The sequence below is a fragment of the Paramormyrops kingsleyae genome, chromosome 1 (genome assembly GCF_048594095.1).
Source record: "Paramormyrops kingsleyae isolate MSU_618 chromosome 1, PKINGS_0.4, whole genome shotgun sequence".
NCBI lineage: Eukaryota > Metazoa > Chordata > Actinopteri > Osteoglossiformes > Mormyridae > Paramormyrops > Paramormyrops kingsleyae.
The window spans coordinates 1,809,972-1,827,122 of record NC_132797.1 but is presented as its reverse complement, the minus strand read 5'-3'; the positions used below and the strand labels follow the sequence as shown (position 1 = coordinate 1,827,122).

Here is a 17,151-nt window from a genome sequence, read left to right as displayed (position 1 = left end):
GTTCCTGTGAATCTCCCTGGCACTGCTTGCTTTCTGTATATTAATAAGGTTTGCCGGCAAGTTCCCTAGCAGTTATTGAGGCGTCGTCGGGAAGGGGTAACGCAGTCAAGCCAGCAGCGCAGTTATGATCCGATTTGTGTCCTGAAGTGATTTGGGCCGGAATTCCGGAGTCTTCTGTGGGTGTGCTGTGATTTCGAGCATCACTGTTTGTCAGCTCTCGTCTGCCAGAATTTGCAGCCGAAATTGGAGTACAAGTTTCTCAGTGAACAGACTGTGGGGGCTGGACAACAAATTGTAATGTACAAATTAGAGGTGCACCGATCCGATATTCAGATCAGTATCTGCACTGATCCATACCTATTACATGGATCGGTGTGATGGCCTGAGACAGCCACACAATGTTGCAGTTACCTGGCGGAGTGAAACAACTGGAAGTGGTGCATACATTTTTTTGATCTGACAGGCAAACAGCCTAGATTGTCATGGTTCCCTTTAAATTCCCATCGGAGATACCAACAGGTGCCCACAGTAGGCGGATGGGGAGTTGGGTTTTGGCATAATTGTTTTATTTTTAACATTTTTTGATTTAGTTTCTTTATAAAATTGTTTGTATAATTTCATGGGCTAAATATGTTATGGGGTTTATGGCGTTATTGACATGTAGGTATAAATGTTATGGTAGTGTTTCCCCCTTGTGTGTGTTGCTGGACTGATCACCTAGTATATATGTTTCCCCAGTGTGTTATTTGTTAGGTCAGTTATGTTCAGTGTAGGTTGGGTTATGTTATGCTTTAATTTTGGTTTCATTCTGTTTGGTTGACCTCATTTTATTGGGCCCAGGATTTTCCTTTGTTGAATATTCTTTTGCAGGGTTCCCCCTGGAGTTTGATTTCAATTCTTCACTTTTCTTTGTATTTTTGCTTCTACTAATCAAATTCTTCACTTTTTTTCAGCATCCGTTTTTTTAGTCACTCTCTCGCCGCTTCTTAATAAATTAATCATTAAACCTTTTCCTTATAATGGGCGTCAATGGAGGGGAAACCACTTAACGTAGTATAAAGTCCTTATTCTTAGCATTTCGGTTTAGATTTCTTGTCAGGTGAAAGTGTTTATGACCAGATATATGTGTGAGAAATATAGTGATTTTTGGTGGCTGTCTTGGTACATTAAACCACATTAAGCATTTTCACATTAAGCGTTTTAGAATGTCCCCACACTGATCGATAACATTTGCTACTTTTAAAACGGCCCATGCTCATTTGACATGGATGATTGACGTTCGTGTGTCCGAAAAAATGAAATTCGACTTTTCAAAAATTCAAAATTCGTCATTTGAAAATTGAATTCGCCAGAGTGACGATTTGATGCCGTTTTTCTTCGTCACCATGGGTTCCGTTTTCGTCAATGGCGAGAGTGACGAGCGGCAGCGGGAACCCTGCTTTTGTATTTTGATGATTTTTGGATTTTCAGTAGTTTTTGGTTAGTAACACATTCTTTGCCCCTGTGTCTGCTTGCTGGTCCCTCACAATCAGGTATCGGCCGCATGTGACCAATCCACGACCAATACTTACTTATTTAGTTTTCGGCAGTCTGTAACAAGGTAGCTCCTATTTCGATTTGTACAATCAAACACACATAAGCTCTTTCCCATTTTAGATATGTTTTCGTGGCGTTCAAGCTAACGCTACTCAATGCTAACACTGCGACTCGATTTTTTTTTGCTACTCAGTGGGTATGTGCGCGGTGGCTTCCACCTGCTGTGCCGTCATGTGCATACCCTTTACAGTAGGGGCAGTGCAAGAACATCAGGTAGGAGGGAGACGATCTGTGAGTATTTTATACTTTTGACAGCAGCTAGTAGCACGGTGATTTGCAATTTTTGTGTAAAAAAATTTTTGAGAGGTGGAAGTAGTGTTTAGTGGAAAATCCCATTAAACAAAGCGCACACAATTGTGCGAACAAACCAAGTAATATGAAAAAAGCAGTGAATGATTTGGTAGTCACTAGCCTGGGCTGTTTTGTGCAGTTGCTGCAGCTTATTATGCAGGAGGGACTGCAGTCACAACGAAGTGGAAGTGCCACTGTTGCCAGGGGGAGGAAAATCGTGGGGCATTTTAGCATTGGCCACTTGCGTATCCTCTCTCGGAAGATATTCACTGCGAATGCCTCAAAAATGCTTAAAACAAGATGTACAAATGAGGTGGAACAGTCTAGTTTTTTTTGTATTTACTGGTTTAAAAAAATATTAGTAATATTTAAATATATACTTAGTAAGGGTCCAAAGCACGTAGTGGACCATTATTGTATTTCTTAGGAGTATTATTTTCCTGCCCTAAAACTGAATGTGCAGCCTAAACCGTAAGACCTAGACCGACCAGACTTGGCAGGATGATGTCAATTCCTACCCACTACTCAGACTGTTCGACCCATATCTCTGTCACCCCCCAACACGTTTTGGTCTATATCTCCTGTCCTGTTGGTCTTACAGTCAAATTTTTTTCCCTCCAGATACAGACAGCCATGCCCTACCAACTTCTCAATTGGACTATGAAGCTCCGCCTACTTAGATTTTTTAAGAACATAAGAACATAAGAAATTTACAAACGAGAGGAGGCCATTCGGCCCATCAAGCTCGTTTGGGGAGAACTTAGCTAATAGCTCAGAGTTGTTAAAATCTTATCCAGCTCTGATTTAAAGGAACCCATGGTTTTAGCTTCCACTACAATAGCAGGAAGACTATTCCATACTCTGACTACACGCTGTGTAAAGAAGTGCTTCCTCAAATTTGTTTTAAAATGTTCTCCCGCTAATTTCCACTTATGGCCACGAGTTCTAGTATTTAGACTAATATTGAAATAGTCATTTGGCTGAACAGCATCCAGACCCGTTAGAATCTTATAGACCTGAATCATATCCCCCCTTAGTCTCCTTTGCTCAAGGCTGAACAGATTCAGTTCCGCTAACCTCTCCTCGTAAGACATTCCTCTAAGACCAGGAATCATTCTCGTAGCTCTTCGTTGCACCTTTTCTAAGGCAGCAATGTCCTTCTTGAGGTGTGGTGACCAAACCTGCACACAGTATTCTAGGTGGGGTCTTACCAAGGAATTATATAAGTGTAACATCACCTCCCTTGACTTAAACTCCACACATCTAGAGATATAACCCAACATTCTGTTCGCCTTTTTTATTGCTTCCCCACATTGGCGAGAGTGGGACATGGAAGCATCAACATACATACCGAGATCTTTCTCGTAATCAGCTACCTTTATTTCAGTGGAACCCATAAAATATCTGTACTGTATATTTCTGCTCCCTGCATGGATTACCTTACATTTATCTGTGTTAAATTTCATCTGCCAAGTATCAGCCCATTCGCTAATTAAATCCAGATCCCGTTGAAGCCTCTCTGCTGCTAGATTAGTATCTGCTACCCCGCCCACCTTAGTGTCGTCTGCAAATTTAACCAGTTTACTGTATGTATTCGTGTCAATATCATTAATGTAAATTAGGAACAATAGTGGTCCTAAAATTGAACCCTGCGGTACCCCACTATAAACGGAGGCCCACTGTGACATAGTGCCTCTAATAACTACTCGCTGCTTCCTATCAGTTAGCCAGTTTTTGATCCAATTTGCAATACGTACTTTTGCATTAAAGTCCTACCTCGTCCGACCAAATCAGACAAATGAGGTGTCAAACCAATCAGTCCTCTGAGCTGATTAAGAGATATTGAAAAAAGTCTGAAATTTGTCTCTCGTACTGCCACTAGCCATGCCCAAACTGCACCTGAGTTTGGCCTGTTTTAGTCTGACTGCTATAACTTGGCCATGCCTTGGCCTACCTTAACCAAATTGGAAATCCTACCTCCCTGCAGCATTCTGGGGACACCGTATAAGGCGGGCCTGCATTTCGTCAATAGGGGCGCTACAAATACCTACTTCCTATAACTCCTGAACTGCTAGGCCAAGTGACATTTGGCACACGTCTACTATGGCCAAGCCTGAGGTCATACCTTTACTATGGCAGTCTACAGCGACAATTTTTGTGTTTCTGCCTATTTCTCCAGAACCATCAACCCTACAGTTGATATTTATTGCCTGACCAATTCAGTATGATATGCCAAATCAAGCAGCATGTAGAACTTGGCTCTCCAATACGTCTCATAACAGGACTTTTTGCACTTGTCCTAGGATTTTCGCCAGACCTATGTAAACCTGGTATCATTCAAATCAGGAGACAGTCCTGATAAATAATTATCCAAAAAATCCTAAACTTTCTGTAAGGTACGGTCACCAGCCACACCCAGACCATACTGGTGCCACACCCATTTCAATCAGACAGCTGTATCTCTGGCCTGCCTTAGCCAATCATCACCAAACTTAAATATATCCTGTACGATGGTACTGGAGAAGGGCCCTCCAAATTTGACGTTGATCAGTCAATAGGGGGTGCTACAGCAATGTAACGTGTGTCTAAACCTGCAAAACCAGTGCAACATACATTTTCCTCATTTCTGTTTGAGTGACATATTACTGGTCGAAATCCTTTGTAATGTAAGTTCTGTGAGTCATGCCAAATCCAAAAATATGTACTGTCCAATAAGTCATTTGCATTTTCTGATAACGTTTAAAAACTCTATAAATGACATATTCCTATAACTCCTACAATGTCCACCCCACCTAGGTCATTCTGGTAGCAGGTCAATCAGGGCACTGCCCTTATGGATGATTCATAAAAAAGCTTGACCTGCCTGTACAGTACGGCCACCAGCCACACCCAACCTGCACCATTTCCACGCCCATTTCAATCAGACAGCTATATCTCAGGCACGCTTCAGTCAATCCTCACCAAATTTCGCACACTAATCTAGCACTGGACCACAGATAGACTCTCCAACGTTGGCGCCGATCGGTCAAACGGGGGTGCTATGGCCGCTGATAATATAGGTCTAAGACCCACCTTAGCAAATTCAGCTGAAATGTCCTTATTTCTCATAAAACCTTCAAATAATTGTTACATTTCCCTTCATCTGACTCCAGATTTTCCTGCCATTTTACTCATAGAAAATGATCAGACTTCAATGATACTTTAGCCTGTGGGGACAAGAACAATTTCAATGTTTCAATAAAGTGGCCAGCAGGTGGCGTCAGTGCTCCATCCATAAATACCATGCAGTACTTTCAGGCCTTCTCATGTCTAAATGAACAGCCTAGAAAAAAGCAAAGCATGATGTTACTACTATTGCATGCAGCAGTTCCCCAACTCAGCACTGTTGTTAAGAATATGCAACACAGCTTATGTTTACACACCCAGTACAAATAAACTGGAACTTGTAAGATCTAAACTGGTGGCGCAGGAGGTAGTGCTATCGTTCGGCAACTGGAAGGTTGCAGGTTCGAGCCCTGGTTCCTCCTGACCCCATCAAAGTGTCCTTGAGCAAGACACTGAACCCCAAATTGCTCCCGGTGTGCAGGTTGGCGCCTTGCATGGCAGCCTCTGTCACTGGTGTATGAATGTGAGTGTGGATGGGTGAATGTGAGGCATAACTGTAAAGCACTTTGGTACTCGTAGGAGTAGAAAAGCGCTATATAAATGCAGTCCATTTACCATTTACACATACCACCAAGGCGCCTATTTCTACCAACTACTCAGACCATCAGACCCACACCTTACATTCAGTCAGGCTCAGGCACTGCACCACTCAATCTCCATCCTCATTCCTATCTACTCCTCAGACCATCAGACCCAAACCTTACATTCAGTCAGGCTCAGGCACTGCACCACACAATCTCCATCCTCATTCCTACCTACTCCTCAGACCATCAGACCCAAACCTTACATTCAGTCAGGCTCAGGCACTGCACCACACAATCTCCATCCTCATTCCTACCTACTCCTCAGACCATCAGACCCAAACCTTACATTCAGTCAGGCTCAGGCACTGCACCACTCAATCTCCATCCTCATTCCTACCTACTCCTCAGACCATCAGACCCAAACCTTACATTCAGTCAGGCTCAGGCACTGCACCAGACGGATCTACATTGGTGATATTTCTCCTAAACAGATACAAACACATTTTCCTTCTGTTTCTCATCTACCCTTTTTCCTTTTATCCTAACTTGGTAAACATTTCTACTGTAATGTCAACATGTCAGGTCTCATACTATCATAGTAGCATTTCCTACTTTCTGACTATTTAAGTACATTGGCCAGCAGTTACAGTCTGTACTTCATTTCCCATCATTACTGAGCTACTAATTTTATGCCATGGACTCCATTGCTGCTGTGCATTAGCTTTGGCCTCAATTGTCACTGTTTGCAGTTACTAGTTCAATTATTATTATTCGCAAAAAGAGCTCTTGTATCGGAATCTGTATCGAATCGGCAGATGTGTATCAGAATCGGATGGGAACTAAAAAAAAAAATATGGATTGGCCCATCCCTAGAATGTCAGTCGACCAGTCCCATCATGCTTGTACCAGTGTCTCTTGCATGTGGTGCATTGTAGACATTTTTAGTTGGGACTTCATGACTGGGAACTCCTGTTTTCTCTTAAATGAAAGAGATTGCGTATGTGAACATCAGTGAATTATCACTCTTGTGTTGTGTGCAAAGGGCCGCCAGCTATAGTGTGTTCAAAATAATTGAGTAATTGTATAGTACACAGGGAGTGTATTTCTCTTAGCATTTGTGTGCTTGTCTTGGACTGACCTTGTGTTTATGCTGTAACTTTTCAGTAGAGATGATGTCCCTTGGCCCTTTGTTTTCAGCACCCTACTGTTTGTTTAGAAGCATCATGGTTCCTCTTAGTGTGTTCATTATAATCAATCATTAGCTAGTTCTTCTGAAGACTGTGAGGCAAGTCTAATTGAACCTTTTGCAATGTCTGCCTACACAGTACTTGTTTCCTTAAGGCATTATATTTAAAGAGTCAAATCTAAACAAAATATTTGTTGGCACTTTTTTCCCTTCATACGTTTAAGGCAGCGGGTCTACAACTTCTTTGCTGTGTCTTTTGCCTCTCTGTCTGTTTGTATTTTTATAAAGATTCATTTTCCAAGCACTATGTCGTGTGTGGCTCCAAACTGCTGATGTTCAGAGGCAAAAGGGGTGAATAGCTAGACCTCTTTCTTAGTCTGAAATGCAAGACCTTTCCTGGACTGGGGGTATTAAATCCAAAATGTATCCAGGGATTGAAATGGCTGTTTTAAGACACATCTAGCACAGCATTGAATTTGTTTGAATCAATGCAAAACAATGATACAATGCAATAAAATTACAGCCATTGAAAGAAGTTTTTGAATATTCTTTCCGTAAATGGGTTTGGCATGGTTATATGTCGAATTAGGCATCACTATTGTATATCATGAATGTGTTTTGATTAAGGTTCTTTTTTAACCAAACAATGTGTATGCGTAAGTGTCATATAATAGAAAGAATAAATCTGTTGAATTGTGATTTGTTTCATGCTATCATAAGAACATAAGAACATAAGAACATAAGAACTATACAAACGAGAGGAGGCCATTCGGCCCATCGAGCTCGCTTGGGGAGAACTTAACTAATAGCTCAGAGTTGTTAAAATCTTATCTAGCTCTGATTTAAAGGAACCCAAGGATTCAGCTTGCACTACGTTATCAGGAAGACTATTCCATACTCTGACTACACGCTGTGTAAAGAAGTGCTTCCTTAAATCCAGTTTGAAATGTTCTCCCGCTAATTTCCACCTATGGCCACGAGTTCTTGTATTTGAACTAATGCTGAAGTAACTATTCGGTTGAACAGCATCCAAACCTGTTAGAATCTTATAGACCTGGATCATGTCCCCCCTCAGTCTCCTTTGCTTGAGGCTGAACAGATTTAGCTCAAATAACCTTTCCTCGTATGACATTCCTCTAAGACCAGGAATCATTCTTGTGGCCCTACGCTGCACCTTTTCTAAGGCCGCTATGTCCTTTTTAAGATATGGTGACCAAACCTGTACACAATATTCTAGGTGAGGTCTCACCAAGGAATTGTATAATCTTAGCATTACCTCCCTTGACTTAAACTCCACACACCTGGAGATGTACCCCAACATCCTATTGGCCTTTTTTATTGCTTCCCCATCATCTTTGTTCTAGTGTCCCCTTAAGTTGAATCATAGTCAAATCATTAAGCATTAAGTTCTGATTGTGATCCAGAGAAAAAATAGATAATGGTGAAGCACAATCAGTTTGTTGTGTTTTTCTGTTTTGTTTTTGTGTTTACGTCTTCCTGATTCTCCAGCCAATTAATTTGTTGCTTTTCCCTCGGCTATGGTCCAATGACTCCGGTTTGGAGCAGTGTCTATTGGAGGCACAGGCGAATATTTATAAGTTTTTATCCTTTATTTTTCTGTATCTCTGTCTCTCTTTCAAAGTCAGTCTGACGTGCTTCTTTGGTAGGATTACTTCAGTAAGCCACCCTGTTATTTTTGAATACGCTCTTGTAACACGTGTCGATCTGCATGCTACTTTTCCTTCTCATAGGGCCCAGCAAAGAACTAGCTTTGGCACTATGTGTCTAGTCTGTGTGTGTTGCCTTGTTTGAGCAATATAAATTTATATATATTTAAGTGCCAAGGTGCTCTTTATAAAAGATCATTTCTGGCCCATTGAATTCTCAGCCCTGGTTGTAACAAAAAGAGGGGATGGATAATGTATCCCAACATGTTTGCGTCTATGTGGTCCCATGCGGGTACTTGCTTGGTGGAGCCGCCTTCTGTGTCCGATGTTTGGTTTTTTCCTTCTTTGGACTCATCTTTGTATACCTTTTCAAATCCACAGAGGACACATTGTCTATGAATTTTTTACATGTGTTCTGATGCTTTTTAAAACCTCCCAGGTTTATAAAATCATTGCTGAGCTTACTTAGTTACCTGAGCTGGGTCAATGAGCTTGAATCTTCTGCTTTTCTTCCTTCCTGTTAATCTCTTAATTTAGCATAGAACACAGATGGATTTCATTTAATATAATTTCTTTTTAAAGATTGGTATTTAACAAAAATGCAGCTGAAGAATAGTAGTGGAGATGTGGGAATGTTTGTAGTTGATGGGCTTGTCCAGGATTTCTGAGTGGTCTGTGGGCCCATTTGCATGATCCATCCTCCCTGCTGTCTCCTTGGGCTATACGGTGCTAAAAGTCTCGTCCTACAAAGAAAGTGTCTCCTGAAACACTTTGAATTTCTCACTTCAAAGGGCAAAGGCATCACCCCCAGGACAAGCAAGCGTTCTCCTAGGTCGACTTCACATTCGAGCGGAATGCGTTTGCATTCGATTTACTGCCCAAGTGCACGGGAGCGGGCTGTTTCACAACGCCGGATGTGCCAGCCCGCAACATTGCTCTTGGCACTTATTGCAGACAATTCACACTGTTGCTGTTCTTTTTTTCTTTCCTCCCTCTCTCTCCCACTCCAAAATATCTAAGGGTTTTGACTGGACAGGTGACGAGTCACTAAGTGTAGGCGTATGTGTTGGAATCTTCATCTCTGGTCGTACTTTCCTAACTTCACCATATTAAAATCTCCAGTTTTTTTTGGGTCACTGTGATTTACTTCTACTGATATTTAAATTGCTGTCATACAGGCAGCACATTTTTTTAACTCTTTGAAATATTGTTTTGCTAGTGTGTTGCGTATTTAAAATGTTAGTTTTTAGTGATGAGAGGGTTTGATTCTTTTACTTTTTTGCTGAATTGAAACCTGCTTTTTCAATGCCATGGACACCCCCACCCCCCCCTTCAGTGAAATCTATTGCGAACATTTCAAAATCTCAAGCCTGCTCGATGCCCATCGCCAAAGCCAGTTCAGCAGAGCTGATGGAAAACACACTCTCCCATCTATGTGCGCTGTTGGCCTCCTCAGGCCTTCATGGTAGAGTGCTTGGATCCCACACGCCAGTGCGCCCCCCAGGCTCCTGGTGGTGATAGCTGTAGGGAGATGGCAGAGGGTGGCGGTCCCCAGCTGTCCCACACGCCGCACGGAGCACAGGTCACTTCGCCACCTCTGGTCCTCCTCGGTGAGGATCAAAAGCATCACATTCTGGGGTTCAAAGTTTGTTTGAACATTTATACTGTGTCTTCGCAGAGCATAACTGAAATCTACCTCAGTTGGGCAGTGCATTTTAAGGATAAAAGCGACAAACCATCTGATCTGTTCAGTATCATCATCCTTATTTCAGTCCTCCCTCCAAAGCACGCGCCCATTAAGGAAAGCAGGAGTGTCTAAGTGATTCAAGACAAAAGCTGACATTTTTCTACTAATTTAATTAGGCTTCATTAGGTTTGTATTAGATGTTCACTTCAAACTACAGTTACTTTATAACCTTATTAGGATAAATGCACGTCTTCTAACAGCAAGGAAATTCATACATTCATAAGCTGTTTATAAAACTCCTTCATGCATTTGTGCAGCTGAGGTAATCACAGTTTATTGCAGGATAAACAAGTTTCCATTTTCCTTGTATGATAACAGCTTCTGAATTTGCCGCTTCATGTTGAAGCAGACAGGTGGAGCATCTTGCGTAAGAACTCCCACGTATCTGCTGTAAAGGCGCTATTAAAAGTGCGTCCCCCTCAGTCTCGTGGACATGCCGTTTCAGACTGTCCGCTACTATGCAGGGCTTACATCTGACGGCCGGGCTTTAGGGAGGGAAGGACTTCTGCAGGAAGCTGTCGGTAGGGCTAGTCCTGCATGGGATGATGTGGTGGGTCCTTAAGTCCCAGTCAGTGTAGCTGAGCGGCCTCAGATTCCGTGCCCCGTTTGCTTTGGTAGTTTGATGAAAGGAAGCTGTGAATTTGTCTGTGGTTCAGGCAGTGAAGCTTTAGGGTGGGGAGGGACCCTCTCTGTTCTTCCTTGTGATAAGTCAGCCAATGCTGCCTTAATACAGTGGCTTCATTAACATCGCAGCTCCTGTCGGAGGGTAAATAGTAGAAGTTGCACATGTCAGGCCCAGGCCCCGGATCCCCCGCATGGCTTGGTAACCGGCATGCCTCTCTTGTTCCAAGGCCCTGTCACTACCTCTAACCTGGAGATCGTGCTCCGTATGGTCAGCCATCCATCTATCTCTGGTGGTCTTTCTCATACTCCCTCTCTGTCGGTCGTATCGTCAGCTTTGTCGTGGCAACGGGAGTGGTGCCATGCCCCCCCCAACTCCAAACATTGCGATGTAATTGCATGCCCATCTGGCTGTAGTCCTCTGTGGAATGTGACCTTGCAGACTGCAGGTGTGATTGTGATTTGACCTTTTTGGCTTATGAAACGGTCCCTGTGTCTTTGAAACTTTGCCCCTACTCCCATCCCCAAATAGCCCCCACAGCCTGTAGTGGAGTCGGTTGACCTTATTTTTTTTTTTTTCCCCTCTCTTTTCTGCTCCTTTGCCCGTCACAAGCAAAATCCAGGTTCACACAAGTGCTGTTTTCTCATTCTTATTCATGCTGTCACCTGCCGAGACGAGTGAAGGGGAGTCTCCATAAAAGGCTGAGTGATAACTTGAGCCACCCTGCCTGCCATCACTGCCTTCCCGTATTAAATGACCCACAGGCCTCGGAATTTCACCCCCGGCAGTTTGGCCTGGGAGTCCTGCTTCCCCATACCCCCATTGACGTCACTGAATGGTAATAGTGTAACGGTTTTGAAACCGACACCAAAACCACGATACAAGCATTCATGATCTTGTGTTGAGGTTCCAATCATACTCGAGTGATCACGCCTGCGGTAGTATAACCAAAATGTTACTGATTAATAAAACCCGGATATGTTTCTTGTTTTCTTATCCCCATTCCCCCAGTAAAACTGAGGTTTGAACCAAACCGTGGATTGTTACACCCCCACTAAAGAAGGCACATGAAAGACCCCGCTGAGCATAGCTGGAGAGGGTGACGCTATTGGCTCAGACCACACTCTTATGACTGCCCGTCCAACCAGTGCACCCATGCTATTCAGGAGCCCTTTTACTGGATTCTATAAACATATGGTCATTATGAGGTTTTGATGACCTGAAAATAAGAGAAGGCCAGTATGGTGTTTAATTTGTTCTGATGTGTTGATTATTTGGGAGTCGGGATGGGACGATTCTCTGCAGGAATCCCTGGAGTGTGGCTCCTGTGCGGACCCAAACATTCAGTCTTGGGTGAGTCCTGGATTGTGGACATTTGAAGGGCACTTGGCTTGCAAGGTCTGATCTGCTGCTCTTGGTGGCTTTGTGGTCCACTGAGCTTGAATGGAAATAAAGCCGGATCTGGGGGTGGGACCAGCTGGCCCCGTCATCGGCTGTCACTCCGCGGCCCCAACAGCAGGGAAGTCCCCCCCCACCCCCCTCCCGCTTATGTGCACCTGGGAAGTTGGATGGTGACACCTGTGTCCTGTCGCTGTCTCCTTCCAGATGTTATTTTTCAGGTAATTCCATGGTGACGGCAACACAAGGACCTTAAAGAACTTGCTTCTCCCTGTGTTTCATTGTTTCCTGAGAAAGATCATTTGTACTAGTATGAAAACACACTCGGATATAATATGTATATTTAAAATATGAAACATTTTTATATTAATTATTATTAAAAGAAAAGTATCTGTCTTTTAATAAAAGACTATGATAAATTACTTAATTACAAAGGATCTTTAATAGCCAAAAGCATTCAGGTGATTGATTATAATTAACTTGAATAAAGTTAGTCATACAGTACATGGTTAAACACATTTCACTTATGTTTGCTCAGCCGTGGTTATGAAGCTCCTTGTGAACGATCTGTAATTGCTAGTAGATGTGACATTGAACCCTCACTGAAGAGCCTGGGAATCGAGTGACTGGAGAAAAGCCCGGAGCATACAGTCAGCCGTTTTGGGAAGCACTGCGTGACGCTCCTTTGGCCCCTCCCCTCCCCTCCTTCCTGTCCAGCCCCCCCTCTTCGCTTTCTGACACTGGCCCCCGCCTTCCTGTAAGGAATGGGCTCTCCCCGCTGGCTCCAAGGACCACCATGGCCCCAGTCCTGTCCAGTGGTTCCCCATGCTCTCCTCACTTAACAACATCTCTGCTGGCCGTATCGTATTCCTGTCGGTGGAGGTCAGGCGGCCCCAGCCGGCTCCCCAGCTGAAAAGGAATAAATGGTGGGGTAGGGGGTAGTTCTGCCCACTCTCTGCAACGTGGAGCTATGCAGGACTGTCATGTCCATACGTGGCCTGGAGGGCTGGAGCTGCCATCGATCCGCTCCAGGAAACGCTGAGGTGCACCCAGCTGCCTTTCGGCGGGACCCGTGCTCTTTACCAAGCCTTTGGAAATCCCCGGCTGCCTGGTAGACTCAGCTCCCCTTTCATGCTGTAACGATTTTCGAATGGGCCCAGTCGACAGCGGACTCCCTGACCCTGTCTTGTAGGGTCTCGGGAAGTTGCTGTAAGTTTTAACGGTACAGCGTGAGCGGTGGAATGAGCAGGCAGAGTCCTGAGACTCGTACTGAAAGTGGATTGTAACCTCCCAGATGCACTGTACCGCAGCCGGCATATGCCTTAAACCTTGTGTGTCCTTTTAAGGTGGAATTTTATATGCCCTGAAAGTGGTCCCTGAGGGACTTTGAGTTCCCCTTGCCGACCTCCCTCCCAATCAGTATGATGAACACCTACATGTCTCTCAAGGATTAATTGGCTTGATTTACAATGTTTCACCCAAGGAATTGATGAACGCCATCCCCCCGCCCCCCCACATGTGATCTGACAGGCTGTCATACTCGGCATTTGTCTCATTGCCTGTGTCCTCCCGTCTGTCTGCACGCTGTCTGCGTCTGTCTTCACAGCTCAGTGTTAAATCCCCTTTTTGACTGTTAGATATGCCCGCAACACAGCAGCCCCTTTGGAGAGGTGGGGAGCCGCACCAAGCGTTCATCCGCCAGCAGTAATGATCTGTGTATAAAGATCAGCGGAAGGTTGTGCTGATCGCCATACTGTCTGACTGTGGTGGGGACAAGTGGCGTTTGCTGGGATAACCTGCAGCATCCTGCTGTGGTCCCATGGCTTATTTCTGAATCATGAATATTCTGAGCACCCTAATGCAGTGTCTGTTTCTCCAACAGGGACCTTCCTTTAGCTACTGTCTGAGTTCCTTTCGCTGTCCACCACTGGGCTGTGGAAGGCCTTTTGTGATTGGCTGTTTGCGTGGAGTCCATAACGGTACAGTTAACTTTACATTCACTTTTCCGGCTGTAATATCTTTCAACAAAAGCATGCAACACCCTTGGTTTCCAGATTTCTTTACGGGTGAATTTTAATTAATATTTCAAAGTTTCTATGTGCACTTCACGTTCAACAGCCCAGCTATCGTTCTTACATTGCATATTTCGGTGTCATTTATTACTAATTATTATGTATAAGAATGCAGAAGGCAGTAATAGGCGGATCAGATGGCTCAGAGAGGAGAAAGAAAAGGCAGCGTGAGGTGGACCGGAGACAAAATGTCTGCTCCTTCCGTGTGCCACGCCCCCTCGTTAACCTCGTGTGGGATCCCCATGTGATCAGCTGTTTCTGGTTGTTGTCATTAGTCCTCTGTATTAAGTCCTCGTTTCAGTTTGTTTCCCCAGTCCGGTCATTGGGTGCGTTCGACTTGCTTACAGCACTGGCTTAAAGCAACGCATTCTGATCCTGACGCAATGCATTACGGTTAGATGCATTGCGATCTCTCACCCGGCTGCACAAACTGGAACCGCCTCCGTGACGACACACCTTTGCCCTTATTGGCTGAAGAGTTTAGTTACACGCATGACGTTTGTATCCCAGGCAGTTCAGATGCGTAATCTGCTATTTCTCCCAAATATCACGTAAAGCAGTGAGAACTAAATAAAGTTTAAATAAACGACATAAATGCTCTAATAGTACACGTAAGTTAGTGGTTTATTTATTGTTAGTTGCTGTAATGTTGCGCTGCTTTATTTGGTTAATCGTCCAGCCTGTGATGAAGGCATTCAAGTAAGAATTGCATTGTAGTATGACTCATTTCCTGGCGCGTACAATTTATATTAGGTCGGTGTTCACGGTTTGACTTCTGATATTGAGATCGAGTTCTAGGTCAAACTGGTTTGTTCGACTTTCAAGAAATTCGAGTTCTAGTGAGTTCGAGAACCGAGGTACCACTGTAACATTTTTGCTTTTCCCAGCATGGCAGTAGTCGCTGTCTTGATGAGCAGTAAAAGACTGCATCTCCCTTTCTCCCTCTCCCCCTCTCTCACTCCCTCCCTCCTCCTTCTCTCTTCCTCTCTCGCTCCCTCCCTTTCCCCCTCCCCCCTCTCTCTCACATGTACTCCGGTTCATGCTCTCCAGCCGTTATCGAGCGCTTCTTACCCGCCACATATCTTCCACTAACACACCTTTCGCCTGCACCATGGCCGGCAACAGTTGCGCTGAAGCTTAATTAGTGCCGCTTAGTTAGCGAGGCTGTGTGCTGGGGGAGCTGTCCTTGCCCCCCCCCCCCCCCCGCCTCCTCTGCTGGGCCCGGGGGGCGCCTATGGAGTACTGAGGCAGGCGGCTCTCCGTCTCGCCAAAGCATCTAAAACCCCCCCCGGCCCCTCGGGGCATGCAATGTCACTATTTTAACAGACACTGAAAAAGGGCCAGATGGAGAGCGAAGGCAGTGATGTTAATAAAAAGCTTCATTCGTTTCCACTTCTTCATTTCCTCCATTTCCTTTGTACACTTTGCGATCAGCCATTTTAAGACTGCTGTGCAAGTACTAGTGAGATTCTACAGCCTGGTGGGTACTGAAAGTGTTACTATGAATTGTGAGGAGAGTCATCAAGAGGCCTTGCATCACTGATTGGTGAAGTATCTCGTGCAGAGGTGCTGCTCAGTTGGTTTGGATGCATTGCCTGCAATTGAATGGTCTCTGGTTCTTGGGTCAGCAGGGTCATTCGCCCTTGGGCCCCTGAGTGAGGCCCTTAACTCCCAATTGCTCCAAGGATTGTCTGATAGTTTGTAACTATGATACTCCTTTCTTAACTGGTTCTGTAGTCCACAGCAAGTGTTGTACAGTTGGTAAAATTCCCTCACTCTCTCCATGTTATTTGCCAGCACGCCATGCCTATCTATCTCCTCACCTCTGCTGGGGATTCCAGGACTCAGGTTCCCCCGCACATGCAGCGAATTGCCGTCCGGAGCCTGGACCTTGGCTCGTCCTGCCTGGATAAGTTCGTGAAGGTCAGGGTGCTCCACCTGCTTTTCTGAAATGCCTCAATTTTTCCTGTGCTCTTTGCTCTGCAGTTAGCCAGCCTCTGTAATACCGAGACACAGTGGCGGGGTGCTTGACGTTTTTACCAAAACACAATGGCGGGGTGCTTGACGTTTTTACCAAAACACAGTGGCGGGGTGCTTGACGTTTTTACCAAAACACAGTGGCGGGACGCTTGACGTTTTTACCAAAACACAGTGGCGGGGTGCTTGACGTTTTTACCAAAACACAGTGGCGGGGTGCTTGACGTTTTTACCAAAACACAGTGGCGGGACGCTTGACGTTTTTACCAAAACACAGTGGCGGGGTGCTTGACGTTTTTACCAAAACACAGTGGCGGGACGCTTGACGTTTTTACCAAAACACAGTGGCGGGGTGCTTGACGTTCTTACCAAAACACAGTGGCGGGGCGCTTGACGTTCTTACCAAAACACAGTGGCGGGATGCTTGACGTTCTTACCAAAACACAGTGGCGGGGCGCTTGACGTTCTTACCAAAACACAGTGGCGGGATGCTTGACGTTCTTACCAAAACACAGTGGCGGGATGCTTGACGTTCTTACCAAAACACAGTGGCGGGGTGGTTGACGCTTTTACCAAAACACAGTGGCGGGGCGCTTGACGTTCTTACCAAAACACAGTGGCGGGGCGCTTGACGTTCTTACCAAAACACAGTGGCGGGGCGCTTGACGTTCTTACCAAAACACAGTGGCGGGATGCTTGACGTTCTTACCAAAACACAGTGGCGGGATGCTTGACGTTCTTACCAAAACACAGTGGCGGGGCGCTTGACGTTCTTACCAAAACACAGTGGCGGGGCGCTTGACGTTCTTACCAAAACACAGTGGCGGGGCGCTTGACGTTCTTACCAAAACACAGTGGCGGGATGCTTGACGTTCTTACCAAAACACAGTGGCGGGATGCTTGACG

At 44.9% G+C, this 17,151-nt stretch overlaps 1 protein-coding gene across 4 annotated transcripts in view; it reads left to right on the top strand.

Moving 5' to 3' along the window:
- The window catches only part of pot1 (protection of telomeres 1 homolog), a 54,591-nt gene that overhangs the window by 7,626 nt on the left and 29,814 nt on the right, over nt 1–17,151 (top strand). For 2 of the 4 annotated variants that reach the window (XM_072712912.1, XM_072712877.1), the window contains exon 2: nt 16,066–16,191. The exons of 1 other annotated variant lie outside the window; for it this stretch is intronic. In XM_072712912.1, the coding sequence (XP_072569013.1) occupies nt 16,072–16,191 (120 nt within the window). In that variant the 5' untranslated portion in view covers nt 16,066–16,071. Of the gene's footprint in view, nt 1–14,078; nt 14,176–16,065; nt 16,192–17,151 lie in introns of all 4 variants that reach the window. One more of the 4 variants, XM_072712896.1, reaches the window with a different exon arrangement.